This window comes from Nannobrachium achirus, assembly GCF_963921795.1.
Source record: "Nannobrachium achirus genome assembly, chromosome: 9".
Lineage (NCBI taxonomy): Eukaryota > Metazoa > Chordata > Actinopteri > Myctophiformes > Myctophidae > Nannobrachium > Nannobrachium achirus.
Genome location: NC_137818.1, coordinates 52,545,609 through 52,562,448, shown reverse-complemented (window position 1 = coordinate 52,562,448; position 16,840 = coordinate 52,545,609). Strand labels below are relative to the sequence as shown.

At 44.2% G+C, this 16,840-nt stretch overlaps 1 protein-coding gene across 1 annotated transcript in view; it reads right to left on the bottom strand.

Moving 5' to 3' along the window:
• The window catches only part of LOC308290540 (protein bicaudal D homolog 2-like), a 93,239-nt gene that overhangs the window by 52,081 nt on the left and 24,318 nt on the right, over nucleotides 1-16,840 (bottom strand). Inside the window, exon 2 of the mRNA XM_080732425.1 lies at nucleotides 1,645-1,857. Within this exon, the coding sequence (XP_080588551.1) occupies nucleotides 1,645-1,857 (213 nt within the window). The remainder of the gene's footprint in view (nucleotides 1-1,644; nucleotides 1,858-16,840) is intronic.

Here is a 16,840-nt window from a genome sequence, read left to right as displayed (position 1 = left end):
GTATAAATGAGGCTTTACTTGTATGTGTGTTGTGTGGCCGCACGCTACCACGCTACCAGCCCATTCAACACAGGAATGTGGAATGTGGAGCTGTGACACAGTCAGCGCTGGACCTATTTGCAAATTAATTAAAACGTGCAATGAACTGTAAGAACGTACTAGCACTTCCCAGTTCGATCCCGGGCTCCCCCAAAGTTAGCGTCGACTGTCGAAGTGTCTTTGAGCAAGACGATGAACCCCTAATTGCTCCCGATGAGCAGGTTGGTGCCTTGCATGGTTTCCTCCGCCACCGGTGTATGAATGTGTGTGTGTGAACGGGTGAATGTAATTCACAATCTATGTAAAGCGATTTGGAATAAAGCATACATATCGTTGTTGTCGGGCAGAAACCTCATATCTCAAGTTTCAAATTTGTATGTTTTTTCACCAAGTAAAGCCCTGCTTCATCATACAGGGATATCGCACAAAAGTAGTGAAAATAGCCGATCTACAAGCATACAACGCCTCGCGGTGCGAGGCGTTGTGTGCTTGAAGATCTGCTATTTTCACTAGTTTAGTTCATTTTTAAAATGATAAATACAAAACGAACGGTCTTGGACATACAAGGTTTTCACCCGACAACGACGAAATGCACCATTTACCACTTGAGGAGGAGCTTCAAACTTCTTGGGAAAAACAAGAGGCCTCTGTATTTACTAAGCCTCTAATCATTACTCCACAGTGAGACCACACCACAACTCCCCCCTCCCCCGCACCACAAGTTCCAAAATGATCAGGGTACAGTATGGATATTCCTGCCTGGGCTCGCCACCACAGCGCTCATGATAAGATCTTTACATCGCAAGAGGAATGCTCTCTTTGGGACGTAAATGTATATCAGGGCTAGCACAGACAGGTCAGAATTATTAGGTAGCTTGATCAGGCTACAGCATGTAACCCTACAATAGTGGATGGTGCAAAGCAGTAGCTCAACTACAGGAGGTAGAGCGGCACTGGGTTCGACCTTCAAATTTGAACGCCTGAAGTGCTCCCAGTGAGTAGGTTGGCACCTTGCATGGTTTCTCCCACCGTCGGTCGGTGTGAGAATGTGTGTGCGCGCGTGTGTGTGTGTGTGAAGTGGGTGAATGTAATGCACACTATAAAGTAATTTGGAGAAAGGTGCTTTGTAAATGCACCATGTACCATACCCAAAGCTGAATGAAATCAACGTCGGATCAGATAACATGGCTGGCAACAAGATTACATCAAAAGAGACATGACAACAAATAAGAAATGGCAAACAATTCTTTTGTTTTTGTAGACTTCCTAAGCCAATAATCTGAGGAGACTCTTTGTGTCTCCATAGGGAACAAAGCAGGTTCTTTGTGTCGCCATAAGGGACCCACTGCTGGTCCTCAAATTATTGTCTTAGGAATGTGACAAAAACAAAATACGCTAATATCCATGAATTCACGTCTCCATGGGACGAGTAATCGATTGAAACTGGTGAACTATCCCTTTAGATCAGGGGTCTTCAACATTTTCAGGCCAAGGACCCCTTAGTTGAGAGAGAGATGAAGCAGGGACCCCCACAACCTGTTGAAGACCCCTGTTTTAGATGTTCCCATCACAGAGACTCCAGAGCACTGCAGGTCCTGGTCTTACCTCTCTCATCTCCTGGGCGATGGTGGCCAGGCGCTCGTTCTCAGACTGGGTGTTGGTGAGGATGTTGCGCACCTGGCGGACCTCCGCCTGCAGCTCCAGGACCCTCTGCTCGTAGTAGGCCTCCTTGGAGGCCGACTCCATGATCAGAGACTCCTCGCGGCTCTCCCCGTCCGCCGCCACCTTCCTGTGGTTGGAGTAGGCCTGTCCGAAAGCCTGGGGAAGAAGAAGAAGACACAAAGATGCTGGGGGTTAGAAACTAGGAGTGTGTTCAGGGAGGGAGAAGACTACCGTCTACCCAGGACGGAGATGCGAGAGACTAGGAAAGTCTTTTGTACCGGCTGCTCTAAAGCTGTACAACGAGACACACAACGGTCGATTGACAAGGACTACCTTCCTAACGTAGGACGACGGTAGCCTTTTTTTCTTTACTGGAACTATATCTGCACTGACTCTGACCTCAAAGGACCTTCCAGGGAGGGTGCTCTTGTGCGTCTTGCTGCATCACCCTTTCTTGTTTTTTTTTCTTTTTCTAGTTGTTTTTATTGCTCTGACCTTTGGACACTGCACTATTAGGTTGTGTTAGTAGTTTTTCTTTTGTATTTCTGCTTGTGTTTGACATGATGTAGAGATACTTGTTGCACTAACTAGCATTGACTGTTATGGTCACTTTGATTTGGGCACTGTATTATATTGATACTGTGCTTTAGGACACTTTATGTATATATATTTATATATATATTATTCGTTCCCTTCTTGTTGTACCTTGCTCTTACTGTACTTACTGTACTCTGTTCTTGTTTTTTCTTTTTTATCTTTTTCATACTTCTCTGTAACTTTGTAAATAACCTTATACTGCTGTGCTGCCTCTGGGCAACTGATTTTCCCCTTTGGGATAATAAAGGTATCCATCTATCTACTACTTGGTGAATTATATGAGGAGGAAAAACACACAGAGACATAGCAATGGACTGATTTCGAAAGCTTCCGAGTTCATATTTAATTTGTCCATTGTTTCCAAATCGCTCTAATTCCTAAGGAAATATAGTCCTCCTTAGAGCAGCCGGTAAAGCGGTTAGCTGGATAATGTCAGTTAATAGCTGCAGCGGATAAGGATTGAAATATCGAAATTGCAGGATTGCGACGACCAAAGCCTTGCTTTGTGTGTTGCCCGATTTTTTACTGCAGGCTGGGGGACTCAAAAGCTCCTGCCTGCCGTGAAAGGAGCACAAAATACAAAAAGTCCTAAATTAAATAAAAAAGGTCCCGCATCTACTCAAGAGAGATAATCAGACCCCCCCCCCCCCCCCCCCCCCCCCCGCATCTGGGACGCATTAACCCCCGCACAGCATGCCAGCAGGAGCTCCCATCACGCCGCCGGTCGCCGCACGTGCTCAGTAGAGACTCCACAGATGGGGTGACAGGAAAAGTAGGACAAAATCCCGGTAAATCCCGGTAAAAACTTAAAGGCCCTACACTGGACACGACATCTTGAGCAATGACGTTGTCCTTGTGAGAAGACATGATATTTAGTTGCCTAAATTAGACTAAAATAATACTTTTCAGGTGACTAAATTATGACTAAAACTAAATTAAATTTTATTCAAAAGACTATGACTAAAACTAAATCAAAATTTGCAGTCAAAAACAACACTGCAGACAAGGCCGTCACACAAAAGTAGTGAAAACAGCAGATCTACAAGCTCACAACGCCTAGCGGTGCGAGGCGCTGTGAGCTTGTAGATCGTCTGTTTTCACTAGTTCAGTTCATTTTTTTAAATGATAAAAACAAACGGTTTTGGACATACAAGGTTTCCACCCGACAACGATATGTAAATACAGTACACAGTAAACAGACCTTTCTTTACACCCATTGTTCACAAGGACTAGGAATCTAGCCTTCTAATTTCCTCTACAGTGTGATGTGGACTCTGAACAGTAGTGCACTGTGCTGTCGCTCACGTGCCCCGGTGTAAACGTGTCGTAGAGGGCCGGTCTTACCATTAACAGCGCTTTCCCTTCAACATTGACCTTAATTTGTTAATGGATCACAAGGCAGACGCACTCAAAACAACACACAAGCAACATGACCAGAGAGAAACAGAGAGACAGAGTGATAGAATCCACCACACAGAATGCAGTGGTGGATAAAGTACTCTTTTTTTTTTACTTGAGTAAAGGTATCATTACTGCCATGTAGAAATACTCTGTTTAGGGTGCCCTCACACCAAAATACCTAGAGTGGAATCCGCCAATGCATTTCAATGAGAAAGGAGCGTTTTTTTTGAAATCCTCTACTGGCAAAAAACACTCCATTCTCATTGAATTGCATTGGCGGATTCCACTCTAGGTATTTTGGTGTGAGGGCACCCTTACAAGTAAAAGTCCGTAATTCAAAATGTACATGAGGAAAAGTACGAAAGTATTGGCATCAAAATGTACTAAAAGTACCAAAAGTAAAAGTACAAAATGTTTGGAAATAGCAGATCTACAAGCTCACAACGCGTTGTGAGCTTGTAGATCGGCAATTTTCAAATAGCCACGGTATAGAATAGGGCTAAAGTGGTTTATGTATGTTTTATAATATTATAATTTATATCTGCAAAGTAACTAACTAAAGTTTTCAAATAATTGCAGTGGAGTAAAAGTACAATATCTGGATCCGAGATGTAGTGGAGTAGAAGTAAAGGTATTGGAAAATGGAAATATCCAAGTAAAGTACAAATACCTAAAAATGGTTAAGTACATTACTTAAGTAAATGTACTTAGTTACTATACACCACTGCACACAGAATGTAGAACTGCACACAGAATGTAGGTTAGACAGGCTTCTCTCTCTCTATCTCTCTCCCGTGCTCTCTGTCATCTTCTCAGAATTATCACCCCCCGCGATTACACATTTCATGTCCAATCCTGTAACCAGCAGTGATCTGTTGGCCGTTCAGATTCTCATCTGGTCTCTCAGCGTGAGTCACGCACTGGTGTGGAATCACCTGGGGCCATATGGGGGAATGTGGGCTTGTTAAAAGCCTCCACTCCATATCGCTGCACGTGACGGACCGACTGACGCTGGAGTTCCTCGGGTCAACGGTGGTTCATTTTAATCCCAGTAATTCCTTCACAAAGAGGAAATCATCTGCATGTGGAATGCTGTATTTCTGAACCTGACCTACTTCAAGGACTTAGTAAAAAAAATAAAAATAAAAAGTAGGGGGAAAAAAATACCGTGAAACATGTAAAACTAGCTTAGTGGGTTAGAGAGAGAAAAAAACATGACATCATGTCTCGTGCATGCTGGCTTGTCAAGCTCTCACGTGCCGGTCAAGATGGGGGAGATAGCAGCGCATGCTGAACACATGGATGACAGGGGTGTCGCACCAAATCCTGGGCCCTGGGCCCCCCATGAATGTTCTTCATAGGGGGAGGGGGTTGAACCCATTTAGACTGGGCATGCATTATTACGCGTTATTTTGTGCTTTAACTATTGAAAAATAGCAGATATATACAAGCACACAAGTCTTTCTGAGGTTTTTTGAAAAACCTATGTTTCTATGTCAGTGGTGCTCAAACCTTTTCATGTGAAGGACCCCCAAAATTATATGTATTTGGCCACGGACCCCCATCTCAAAATATTTAGTTCCAGGGACTCTCCAGAAGCAAAATTTGAGTTACAAATGTTCGCTTAAAAAAATACATATATTCAAAGATTTGCACACATTTTCATGACTTTTCAAAAATAGCAGATCTACAAGCTCGCAGCGCGGGACTCAGTGCTGCGCTGTGAGCTTGTATATCTGCTACTTTTCAATACCCTAGTAACTCAGTCCCACTTTTCCCCCCCTTGTGACGCCCCTGCATGGATGGACTGTTTGCTACCAGTTGAACACAAATACCAAGTATCCTGTGTCATATGGTCTGCAGCAATGTTTTACTGAACAGCATATCCTTTCATTCAGCCTTTTCTTGGGATTCTCTACCCGTGTTTAGTTTGTGAGCTATTTCCTGTTTTGTTTATAATACATGTCCCTCAGCTTCCAGCCTTTTTATTTTTTTAACACCACTATGATGTGTTTCACAGCCCAACGTGTTGCGCTAGGGGGCTGTGTGTGTCCACAGAGGCTCAGGACTGCTTGAGATTCTGAGTTTGTAAAGTACTGCTTTCGAGTTTTGTTCCCCGCATACCTGGAACACCAGGGTTGCTTAAGTACAGCTCTCTTGTTCCCCTAGGCCACTTTCAGTCGGCTATATCAACTTTGGTTGCACCCGTTTTTAACTGATGTTATTGTTGATAATGCTGTGTAATTTTTTTTTAATCATGTTAAATGTTCTATATTGTAGAAAAACACCTCAGACTTGTAATCTCTGCATTTCCACTGGAAAAGTGGGTCTCAGCCCTCAGTGTGTTTTCCAAGAATTAAATAAAAGTTGAAATGAAATACAATTATTTCCTGGATATGTTTTCAATTGTTTTCAATGGGAGAAATGTTTGCCTTTATCCAGCCTTTTGCCTTGTGTTATCCATAGTTTTCCTTAAGATAAGATCTGATATTCTGCATGTTATAAGAGTTAAGATGTCTACGCTTGTTGCTTATGCTTGATAGTGATAGCTGTTGTTTTGGCACCTGTGTTTGGCCGTGGCCTTGTGGCACTAGAGAATAACTGGCCCTGTATATAGAATATACCGTGAAATTGTTTACACAAAGTTAGGTGGAAACTACAGGGAAAATGCTGTAGATTAGACAACAAGATTATATGCACATGAAAATGTACATGATGGTTTTCTGAGATTTAAAAACAAAAACAAAACATGATTCAGTTATCATCTATGGCTGTATGTCATGCTGCTGCATTGTCTGAAGGAAGACAAACACAAATAAATGTTACTCTTATGTACCTGTACACAAGATATAACATGTACATAAAACCTTGAACTCCTGTATTCGTTGGCAGAACTAACTTACCATGGAACTGTGTGAGTGTGTGTGTGTGTGTCTAATGCACTTCTCCCCATGAATTCATGTCACCGCCACCTTGAAATGTTGTTTCCTCTCGCCTCATCAACTACTGACTGATCCGCAATTCCACAACGGTAGTCAGCCCGAGGCTTACCCGAGTTATTCTCTCTGGCAAAACCCAGTACATGCCGACTTGTGATTCCGTTCCGTCACTGGAATAAATGACGCAAGACGGTTTTGTAGTGACCCTCGTCCACCACGTGAGATTACTCACCGTTGTGCACTCACTGACCCACATGGCTCGATAAAAACATCAGCTGATTGTCTAGTCGTATCGTATCAATGTCATCACACACACCCCCAACTACTACCCCGCCACGTCTAATCCATGTTTGATTAGACTGGTCATTAAGAAAAGAGATTAACCCAATCGGAAAAAGGGGGGGGGAATCCTATCATTCTAATCTGACACGTGCCAGCGATAATGGGTCAGCCTAATCGTCCACGCGCGCAGCGTCCCCTCTTCATAATGAGGAGCACCCCAGCCCAAATCTGCTCGCCCCACGCTTTGTAATCTCAGTCTTGTGATGAGGGTGACGCACGCGTCCACTACTATAATCTCACTGTGATCTGGTGACCCAATCTATAATTCATCTCTCCATCCCGGCCGGGCCATGTGTTGACATTGGCGTCTAATATTGAGGATAACGAGTGTAGATTAGGAAATGTGTGAGGAGGCTGATGAAGGACAGCGGGGGAGTTTGTATCAAAGTGTTATCGTTTTGTTCTTTGGCGGCCAGTTATGTGGAAGCAGATGCACATCTAGAGTATTTTAGGATAAAGATTTGAGCCTGACCGACGCCAGATGCCAGATATACAGCCACCAATTAGCGATGAGAACGAGAAGCGAATCTTCGCCCATTAACAAGCCCAAATGACCGGATTACAGTTAAAAATCGGAGAACCCTAGGCTCATTGTAGCCTGACGAGTCCTGTTACCGAGTCCTGTTACCGAAGATCTTTGCTGCATGTCTCTCTCCATCTCCTGTCCATATTTACTATACACTATAGGCAGAAAAAGACCCAAAAATTGTTGCTGATTATGACCGATATATGGGGAAATCTCGCTTTTGCGAACGTCCATCATTTCGACCGGAGGGTTAGCGACTCACTCCACGGAGGTAAAGGTTAGGGTGAGGGTTAGAGTCGGGTGTCGAAAAGATGACATGTAGTAACAGCGACACGCTCCCCGATATATTGGTGCAGCTCTAGAGAATCGTGTTGACTACACTACACGAAAACTACCCTACAAAAGGATGAAAGGTCACATCTTTTTCACAAGATCTGATTCCAGATCAGTGCTTTAATACATCACGGGCCGAGGTCAGACAGACACACAGACACCCTGCTGGGCTCTGATCCCCCCATGCGTGGGGGTGTAGACCCCTTATTAATGCACAGAACGCTGATCAAGGGAGTCCTCTAATTGGACGAGGAGGGCCAGAAAGGGCCTCTGATCTTTCCACCACATCCTTTTTTTCTTCTCCCCGTCCCTCTCATCATGTTATCACTTCCCTCTCTCTGTGTCATTTGATCATTCCATCACAGTCATGTGATGAACACGGGGACATGTGGAACAGAACATAAAACGTTGGGCAAGAAAGACTATTGTAATAGTCACGAGCAATGTTAGGTGAACTGTGTTAATTTGGCAGACTAAACCGATGACGAAAAATGGTCGTCTACTATCTTTTTTCACTGGTGAAAACAAAATTAAAACTAAGCTATGATGACTAAAACATTTGGTTGCTGCGACGCGTTGCCATTTTCAGCATGCAACACTGACAAGCATTTCACCTCACCGTTACCTTTAATTGTGTTGGTCAGACTAAATGAAATGCATGCATGCAAATAAATAATTGCAACAAAGAAAAAGCACACGTTATGAGCTTAGGGCTTTCATTTTCCACACTTAGGGAAGTACATATTTGTAAGAATGTAGTTTTATCTTTCCTCCAAGCAATCGTTGCTACAACTTTGATTTGAACAATGAGGGTTTCGCGTATCCAATTTCCAGACATGTTCAGACACGATGTGGTTGTTGTTGCTGTGTCTTGTTATCTGGCCAAACCCACAGCAGTGACATGGTTTGAAGTCCATGATTAGAGGGAAGGGCCAAAGCAGACCTACTTGCTTTATGACCCAGCATGATCGCTATTCGCTGCTCCTGCTTTCTAGTGGAAGGGAAATGCTAAAAGATAATTTCCGAAGGCTACAGGCCTTGCTGGTGAGGTTTACAACAGAATGGATAGTAGCCTACAGAGACCTTGCAAGGTCAGAGAGTTCGCATTGGTTTCCCTGCTCAAACTCCTCCCCCACCCAGTAAGTAATCCAATGAGGCGCAGCAGCGCACAGAAGGGCTTTGGCTCTCTCGCTCTCTCCGGCAGGTAGAGAGCAGATCAATAAGTGCAACCTCAGTAAAAACAACCCCATCTACAATTCTATTTTTAGTTTCTGATCTGCTGGGAGAAAATACGTAGGGATTTCTTCTCCTCCGCGTTGTGAGAACAAAACATAGATGTCTCCATAGATAGGCCTGCTGTGCACACGGCATAGTGGGAATGTATACAGATATCTCAAGAGATAGTGTATACCGCACGGCTGTTTGAAGTACAGGATCAAACCAACACGAGCATTAAAGCTAATCCTTCTCCTCTCTTCGCCTCCTCAGTTTCCACGTCTGTGTTCGAACAGAGACAGGCCAGCACCATTTCAATCGATATCAGTGTTTTTTTTTTTTTTTTTTTACAATTATTGCCCTTTAGGCCCTAAGACCAATTAGAAACCACTGTAGGTGGAGCTGATCAATCACTCTGAGATTTGGACAATACCTTAAAACAGGGGTCTTTAACAGGGGGTCTGGGACCCCTAGCTCAGAGTTCTACAAGCTCACAACGCCCTTCGCTGCGAGGCGTTTTAAGCTTGTAGATCGGCTATTTTCGGCAAAGAGGTTTGGTGTAGAAGGGAAAAAGAGCAGACTAATTACAGAGTAAAAAGTCAGGTTTATTAGGTAATGACTGCTCATGTAGTTAAATATCTGAAAACACAAATTGACATGAATCCAAAATACACTGACGATTGTGCTGTCAAACGATGAAACTATATGGAATGTATGAAAAAGTTGTGGGGGTCCCTGGCTGCTTCATGTCTCTCTCAACTAAGGGGTCCTCCTTGGCCTGAAAACGTTGAAGACCCCTGCCTTAAAATCTCCCTAACAGTTCCCTGTTCGTTGTCTGGCAGCCAGCCTGGCCGTCCTTGACAATAGAGAAACCAAAGCTTGCAGAACAAAGACCACAAGGCTGTCAGACGAGACGAGATGGGGGAGAGAGAACAGGAAAGTCCCAACAACATCTTTGTTTTGGGGGGCAAAAAGAAAGGACCTGCACCTTCCGTTCCAGCACCCGCGCACACACAGTCATTCATTGACACGTCTTTTGCCAATGAATGATTAGGTTCTTGGTGAGCCACTGTTAACTCGGTTGGAGTTGTTTGGAGGGGCTGACAGCTTATCTTGTCCCGGGCCGGCATCGTCTGTAAGCTTCTATTGTGTGATTTATTCAGACTATGACGGAGACAGGAAGGGAGACAATAAAAAAAACTGAGTTGCAGTGACTTTGTGGTTTGACATTGGGTAGATTTCTGGCCAGCAGCCAGAAAGAAGTCACTTAAACACTTAATAAAACATATTTCCCACTTAAGGTGGTTGCACACTGCTGCGTTTTTCGTTGCGAAATGCGTTTTTCAGGGCAAGGAGAGAGAGAGAGATAGAGAGAGCAAGGGATCGACTGGTGCGCGAAACGGGCGGCAGTGTGCAAACGTGATTGACATAACGTGAGGTTGATTTTTTTATTTGCGTGCTCCGAAATTCACTCCGATATTCGGCCCGAAAAACGCAGCAGTGTGCAACCACCTTAAGGCTATTCAAAAATATCAGATCAACAAGCTGAAAACATCATTGCGATACGCCCTTGTGGATCGGATTTTCTTTTGTTTTGTAACCCTAACCCTTTTGTAAAAGTTTGAAAAACAGGGACGCTGCAGGGTGAAAGTGGTAACAAATATTCACAGTTTTATGTTTTGTGGGGAATACTCGTTAACTAAAACGTGTGAGAAATGCACAAGTCGTAGGGGGGAAAAAAATCCCAAGCCTTGGCAAGACCATGTTAACAGATCCATGCTGATTTTGAAGCATGAAGTGCTATCGCAGTATTTTTTTTTACAAGGCTGCAGTGAATGCCCGATAGGGTAGCACAGAGGTCATGCTTACCTAGCAATAATAAACAAACGCACCCTGCTAAACGCATGCGGCGCTCAGAAACGTGATATGAGAATGCACGTGTCAATGCCCTTCGTGTATACGAGCATTGTGTCGCTAGCGGGAAGAGGGTGGGCTGAAGACTCCATTGTGACCCTACAGCAGGATCTGCACAACAACCTTTTTGTTGTTTTTATGAGAAACAGAGGTGGTTGTGTGTGGAGATTGAACAATACGTGTGTTATGTCTACTGCGGCGGTGGCGGACTGACTCATACATGGAGTCGGGTCACTTTGCATCGCATGCCGTGAGAGTGACTCAGGGCTGGTCAGTGTGCTGACCACACGAACCCTTGCATATCGTCGTTGTCGGGCGGAAACCTCGTATCTCCAAGTTTCAAATTTGTACGTTCTTTCGCAAAGTAAAGCCCTGCTTCATCGTACAAGGCCGTCGCACAAAAGTAGTGAAAACAGCCGGTCTACAAGCACACAACGCCTCGCGGTGCGAGGCGTTGTGTGCTTGTAGATCGGCTGTTTCACTAGTCTGAATCATTTTTAAAATGGAAAATGCTAAACGAACGGTTTTGGACATACAAGGTTTTCACCCGACAACGACGATATTTTGGAAATTCTGCGAAAATAAGACCATCAACAATGTCGCAACTTTTTGGGTTATTTTCGGCGTACCGATTTGGTGGTTGAGTGGACTCTGGTCTATGACATTTATAAAAAGGTTTAAGTTGAAGTGGTTAAGACGAGCCCGCGGAGGAATGAAGGAGGGAGAAAGGGATGTGTGTGTGTGTGTGTGTGTGCGCGTGTGTGTGTGTGCGTGCATCCTGCCTCGTGCACCATCCGTCACATGGAGCCACGGAACTACGATAAACAGCACACACCCTCGCCCCCTTCCTCCCTCTCTCTCTCTCTCGCTCTGTTTCCTTCACAGGCCATCGCTCAAACAGCACACAGAGATACATGCATGCATACACGCCATCTTTAGGTGTGTTTGTTTAATGCTATATTTAGCTGGCTCGACCGTCACCATCTGCTTACAATAACGTATTTCTCTTTTTAATTTACGTTCGTGTTCTGTTTGTAGTTGAACAGAGCTTGTTGTTTAAATGAAGTGCAGGGTGTTTTTTACTTATACACACACATTCAACTACCGCTCTGTCCGCATGCAAACCCTATGCCAAGAGTCTCCGAGTTACTACAGGGGGTCCTCCAAATCTTTGAGTGATAGAACGTTTTTTCTTCTCTCCTTTTTGTATTAACCACTTGAACCCTACGTTAGCAGATCTACAAGCTAGATTGTCTATTTTCGTCTAAAAAAGGGGAAAAAGAGCAGACTAAGTACAGAGTGAAAGGTTAATTTTATTAATATTGATGGTTCAAGTGGTTAAATATCTGAAAACACAAACTGACATGAATCCAAAATATACTGATGATTGTGCTGACAAACAATTCAAACTATATGGAATCTATGAACAGGTTGTGGGGGATCCCTGCTTCATCTCAACTAAGGGGTCCTTGGCCTGAAAACGTTGAAGATCCCCGTGTGTGAGGTCTATTATTAGACTGCAATCAGAAAGGACATGGAGCGAGCGATGACGAACGGAGGGTGATTTACATCCTCCTGATAATAACGCGGAGGTGTTGATTCATTCATTCACCGTCCACTGAGTCAAATCCTCCCACTCTCTCCCCGTCTCTCACAATGTCTCTCCCTCACGTCACATAGAACATACATGTGTTTGCAGGATGTTCTGTGTAAATAAATCATTTTCCACCAGAGTGCTTCATGTAATTGTAGTTTACTTGAACGCCACTGTCTGATTTAACAATCACATTTGCAAAGGAAAATGTGATTGAGGGTGGAAAAGTCATTAAGCCTGATTTATACTTATAGTTGGATGCCAGTAATGCTGTGCAAAGAAAATAGCAGATCTGCAGGCACACAACGCATTGCATCACAATAGGCTGTGCTCTTGTAGCTCTGCTATTCTCGGTGCATGACACGATGCGCAACCAAGTACAAAACCGGGCATTAAATATTAGTCTGGCACGGAGCCACATTGATTCACTGCGTAGTGCGTACAGCAGAGCCAGCATGAACGCATGCAAGCACGCACACACTCACACACACGTGCACGCGCACACACGCACACACACAAGCACACACACAAGAAACTCCATTTCCAATTTCGTGCCCTGCGATCAACCATTCTGCAGCAGCCATGTTGAGGCCTGTTCTGCTCTCCTGAGATGGAGCCAGGAAAATGCATTGATAGCCCCGGGTCTTCTCCTTGATGCGGCAACCTGCGCCCGAGTCACGCCCCGCTCCGCACAGGCTGAGCGCTCCTTCAAAAACGCCAGAGGCGATGGAATACACCTCAGAGAATATCGTCGTTGTCGGGTGGAAACCTCGTATCTCCACGTTTCAAATTGGTAGGTTCTTTCGCAAAGTATAAAGGCCTGCTTCATCGTACAAGGCCGTCGCACAAAAGTAGTGAAAACAGCCGATCTACGAGCACACAACGCCTAGCGGTGCGAGGCGTTGTGCGCTTGTAGATCGGCTGTGTTCACTACTTTAAATCATTTTTAAAATGGAAAATGCAAAACGAACGGTTTTGGACATGCAAGGTTTTCACCCGACAACGGCGATATGAGGGGAGAGATGCTGAGGAGAGGGAAGCACCGCACACTAGACATTTAAGAACATCTCAGAACCATGATTTCTCCTACAGTGCTTTGCTGTAAGCACAGTGAGCAGTGAGACAGACCAGAAACCTCACAACTCTATTTTTAATAAAATATCAAGAAGGTTCGAAAAGTGAGTATGTATCAAGATGTTATTTTTAGGAAGTGTAAGTATGTATCAAGAGTCTTGATCCAAATTGACCCCTCACCTCCACAAGGGCGAGAACCTCCCTAAAACCAGCATCATCCCTGGAGCAGGGTGAGGCAAGGGCAGGAGAGAGAGAGAGAGAGAGAGAAATGCTAGAGGGTTTGGATGAAGCACATACAGTACAGGGATCCTCACTCACTCACAACCCACAAAGTTACAGGTCTGTGCTAATCAGACTCTGGAGGCCTCACTAACACGCCTGACTGAGAAGAGCATCCGCAACCACAGAAAACATCAGTACAGCCCTAATTAGTTGGACCAGGGGTTTTCAAAGTGGGTGACGGGGCACCCTGGCGTGCCGCGACGGCAGTCCAGGGGTGGCCGCGAGATCATTTGATAATATTTGGAATTTATTTGGACACTTGAAAAGATATTTAGTGTCATTTTAAACTTGAAGTACAAAGTTATGTTCAGTCAGTTCTAACCAAAATGGCCATTATCTCAACGTTTTCCTCGCAACATAATCACTAAAATATCGTCACTGTCGGGCAGAAACCTTGTATCTCCAAGTTTCAAATGTGTACGTCTTTTGTTAAAGCAAAGCCCTGCTTCATCGTACAAGACTGTCGCACAAAACTAGTGAAAACAGCCGATCTACAAGCACACATCGCGAGGCGTTTGTGTGCTTGTAGATCTGCTGTTTTCACTAGTTTAGTACATTTTATAGATGATAAATACAAAACGAACGGCCTTGGACATACAAGGTTAGGTTTCCACCCGACAACGACGATATGCTATAAATATAAGGTGCTGGGAGTGAAAATTATAAAGTAGGGGTGCCTCGGATTAAAAAAATATTCATGGGGTGCCCTGAAACAAAAAGTTTGGGAAACTCTGAGTTAGACCAATGTTGCAGCGTTTCAATGATACACCAAACATTGACTGTTCCCTGCCCGGCCAACTCCAGGGCCGTTATGCTTGATTAACACTTGGTTCCGTGCCGTGCCCACGCTGCGCGTGTGACGCCCTGTCAGCTCGTAGATGGCTTGTAGATCGTTGCGTGACAAAGTCTAATCAGGCTCAAGATTCCGATTATTTTGGAATGATTGAGACTGAGAGTTGCAATCATCAACACATCGAGTAGTCGGGGGCGAGTGGTTACGGTGAGTACTGCGTACCACATGATGACGATGGCGCCTGGCAAAGAGTCCCCGGTTTGATTCCCCGGGCCGCACAGAACATTTTCTGCACGTCACGCCCCTATACTCTCTCACATTGTTTACTGTACTATCAAAAAAGGCAGACGAGAGTAAAGAGACCCCCAAAAGCAATACAAATTTTGAGAATTTTGATTCTGCTTGAAGTCGGCATTCAGCCATATCAGATGTCATGTAAAAAATCAAACCTCGGTTCGAATTGAAGCGGTGGACAGATAAAACTTCTATTCTGAATGTATTTGGAGAGCTGGTATGACAGTTGGTATAATAGGTTTAAAAAATAAAATAGATTAAAACACATACATTAAAATAAGAATTTGTAATTAAATAAATACATAAATAAATATAAAGTGTTTAAATAAGACAGATAAACCCTGAAGGCCAAATTATCATGTGAAGCTTGACCAATCCTCAAAGTATCCATTCATCTGACCGGGAGGGACACCGCACACATATTCTAGATGTACAGGACATATAAAGCCTATTCATTCTGAACTGAAATGACCATATATGGACATGGGATGTACACATTTTGCTTTTTGAAAAAGCCTATTCATTCTGGACTGATATTTTACACGTACGGGACAGGAAAAACCTGTTCATTCTGGCCTGGAGTGACCATATATGGACATAGGGTAACGGACATTCTGTTTTTGAAAAACCCTGTTCATTCTGGACTGAGATCACCATATATGGTAATTAAACGGACATTCTGTTTTTGAAAAAGCCTGTTCATTCTGGACTGAAATGACCATATATGGGCGTGATACACACAAAGCCATTCATTGGAAGCGGTTTCCACCGCTTCAAAAAACGCATACCCCTCATCTATATTCAATCATTATGTCTGACAGCAGACTGGAGAAGATAATGTTCATGTAAAGCATACAGTATATTGTGTTTTTAACCTTTCTTTACAGAGGGAGGGAGGGAGAGAGAGAGAGCGCAAATGTGTGTGTGTGTGTGTGTGTGTGTGTGTGTGTGTGTGTGTGTGTGTGTGTGTGTGTGTATGTGTGTGTGTGTGTGTGTGAGTGCGTGTGTGCGTGCGTGCGTGCACATGTCTGTGTGTGTCTGCAGAGTGGCCATCCACGGTGTGACAGTCTGTGACTCCCGTGTTATTAGTACTAAAAGCAGTCATTATGTGCTCTGGTACGGCGGCAGAATACTGCGCGCTTGCATGCGGCTGACAACATGTTATCTGTGGGAGGAGGACCTGACTGGGGTGTCACCTATATGGTATGGAATGTTTCGTTTAGCCAACGTGGGCCATTTTCATTCCAGAGACAAGTGAAATGTAAGCCGCTAAAACAAACCTGTGTTCTACGAATCACAACGATAAACATTTACAAAGCCACCACCACAGCTCTGCTGGGTACTTTTCTGAGAACGTTGGTCTTGGCTTACGAAGGTTTCTCGGGTTTATTGACACAGGAACGCCGAAGGAGGGCAGAAATCACACGCCGCTCGTCGTACGCGCCAAGAAAACGCTCTTGTTATTTGCAGAGCGATCGAGGACGCTGTTGTTTTTCCAACCCTACATTTTTAAAAAACAAAAGCCACCGCCGCTATCTCCTGGTGGCAGTTCATAAAATGATAAAAGAGGCACGTGTCTGTGGAGTCTGTTTATCCGTCCTATTGTTTAGCTGCTAAATCTGTTGTTGAATGGAGATAAAAAAGCCAGGGTCTCAAGGGAGAAGCACACGACTCAATAGGAGCTGATATACTGCACCGCTCATATCGGTGCCCTGGCTGGCTGAGAGATCTGCTTTTCTTATCACCTTTCATATCTCAGCTCTGCTCCGTACCAACTCTGGACAAACAGGACCTCAGCCATTTGCAATGCAAAGAAACTGCTTATCTGCCAGCCA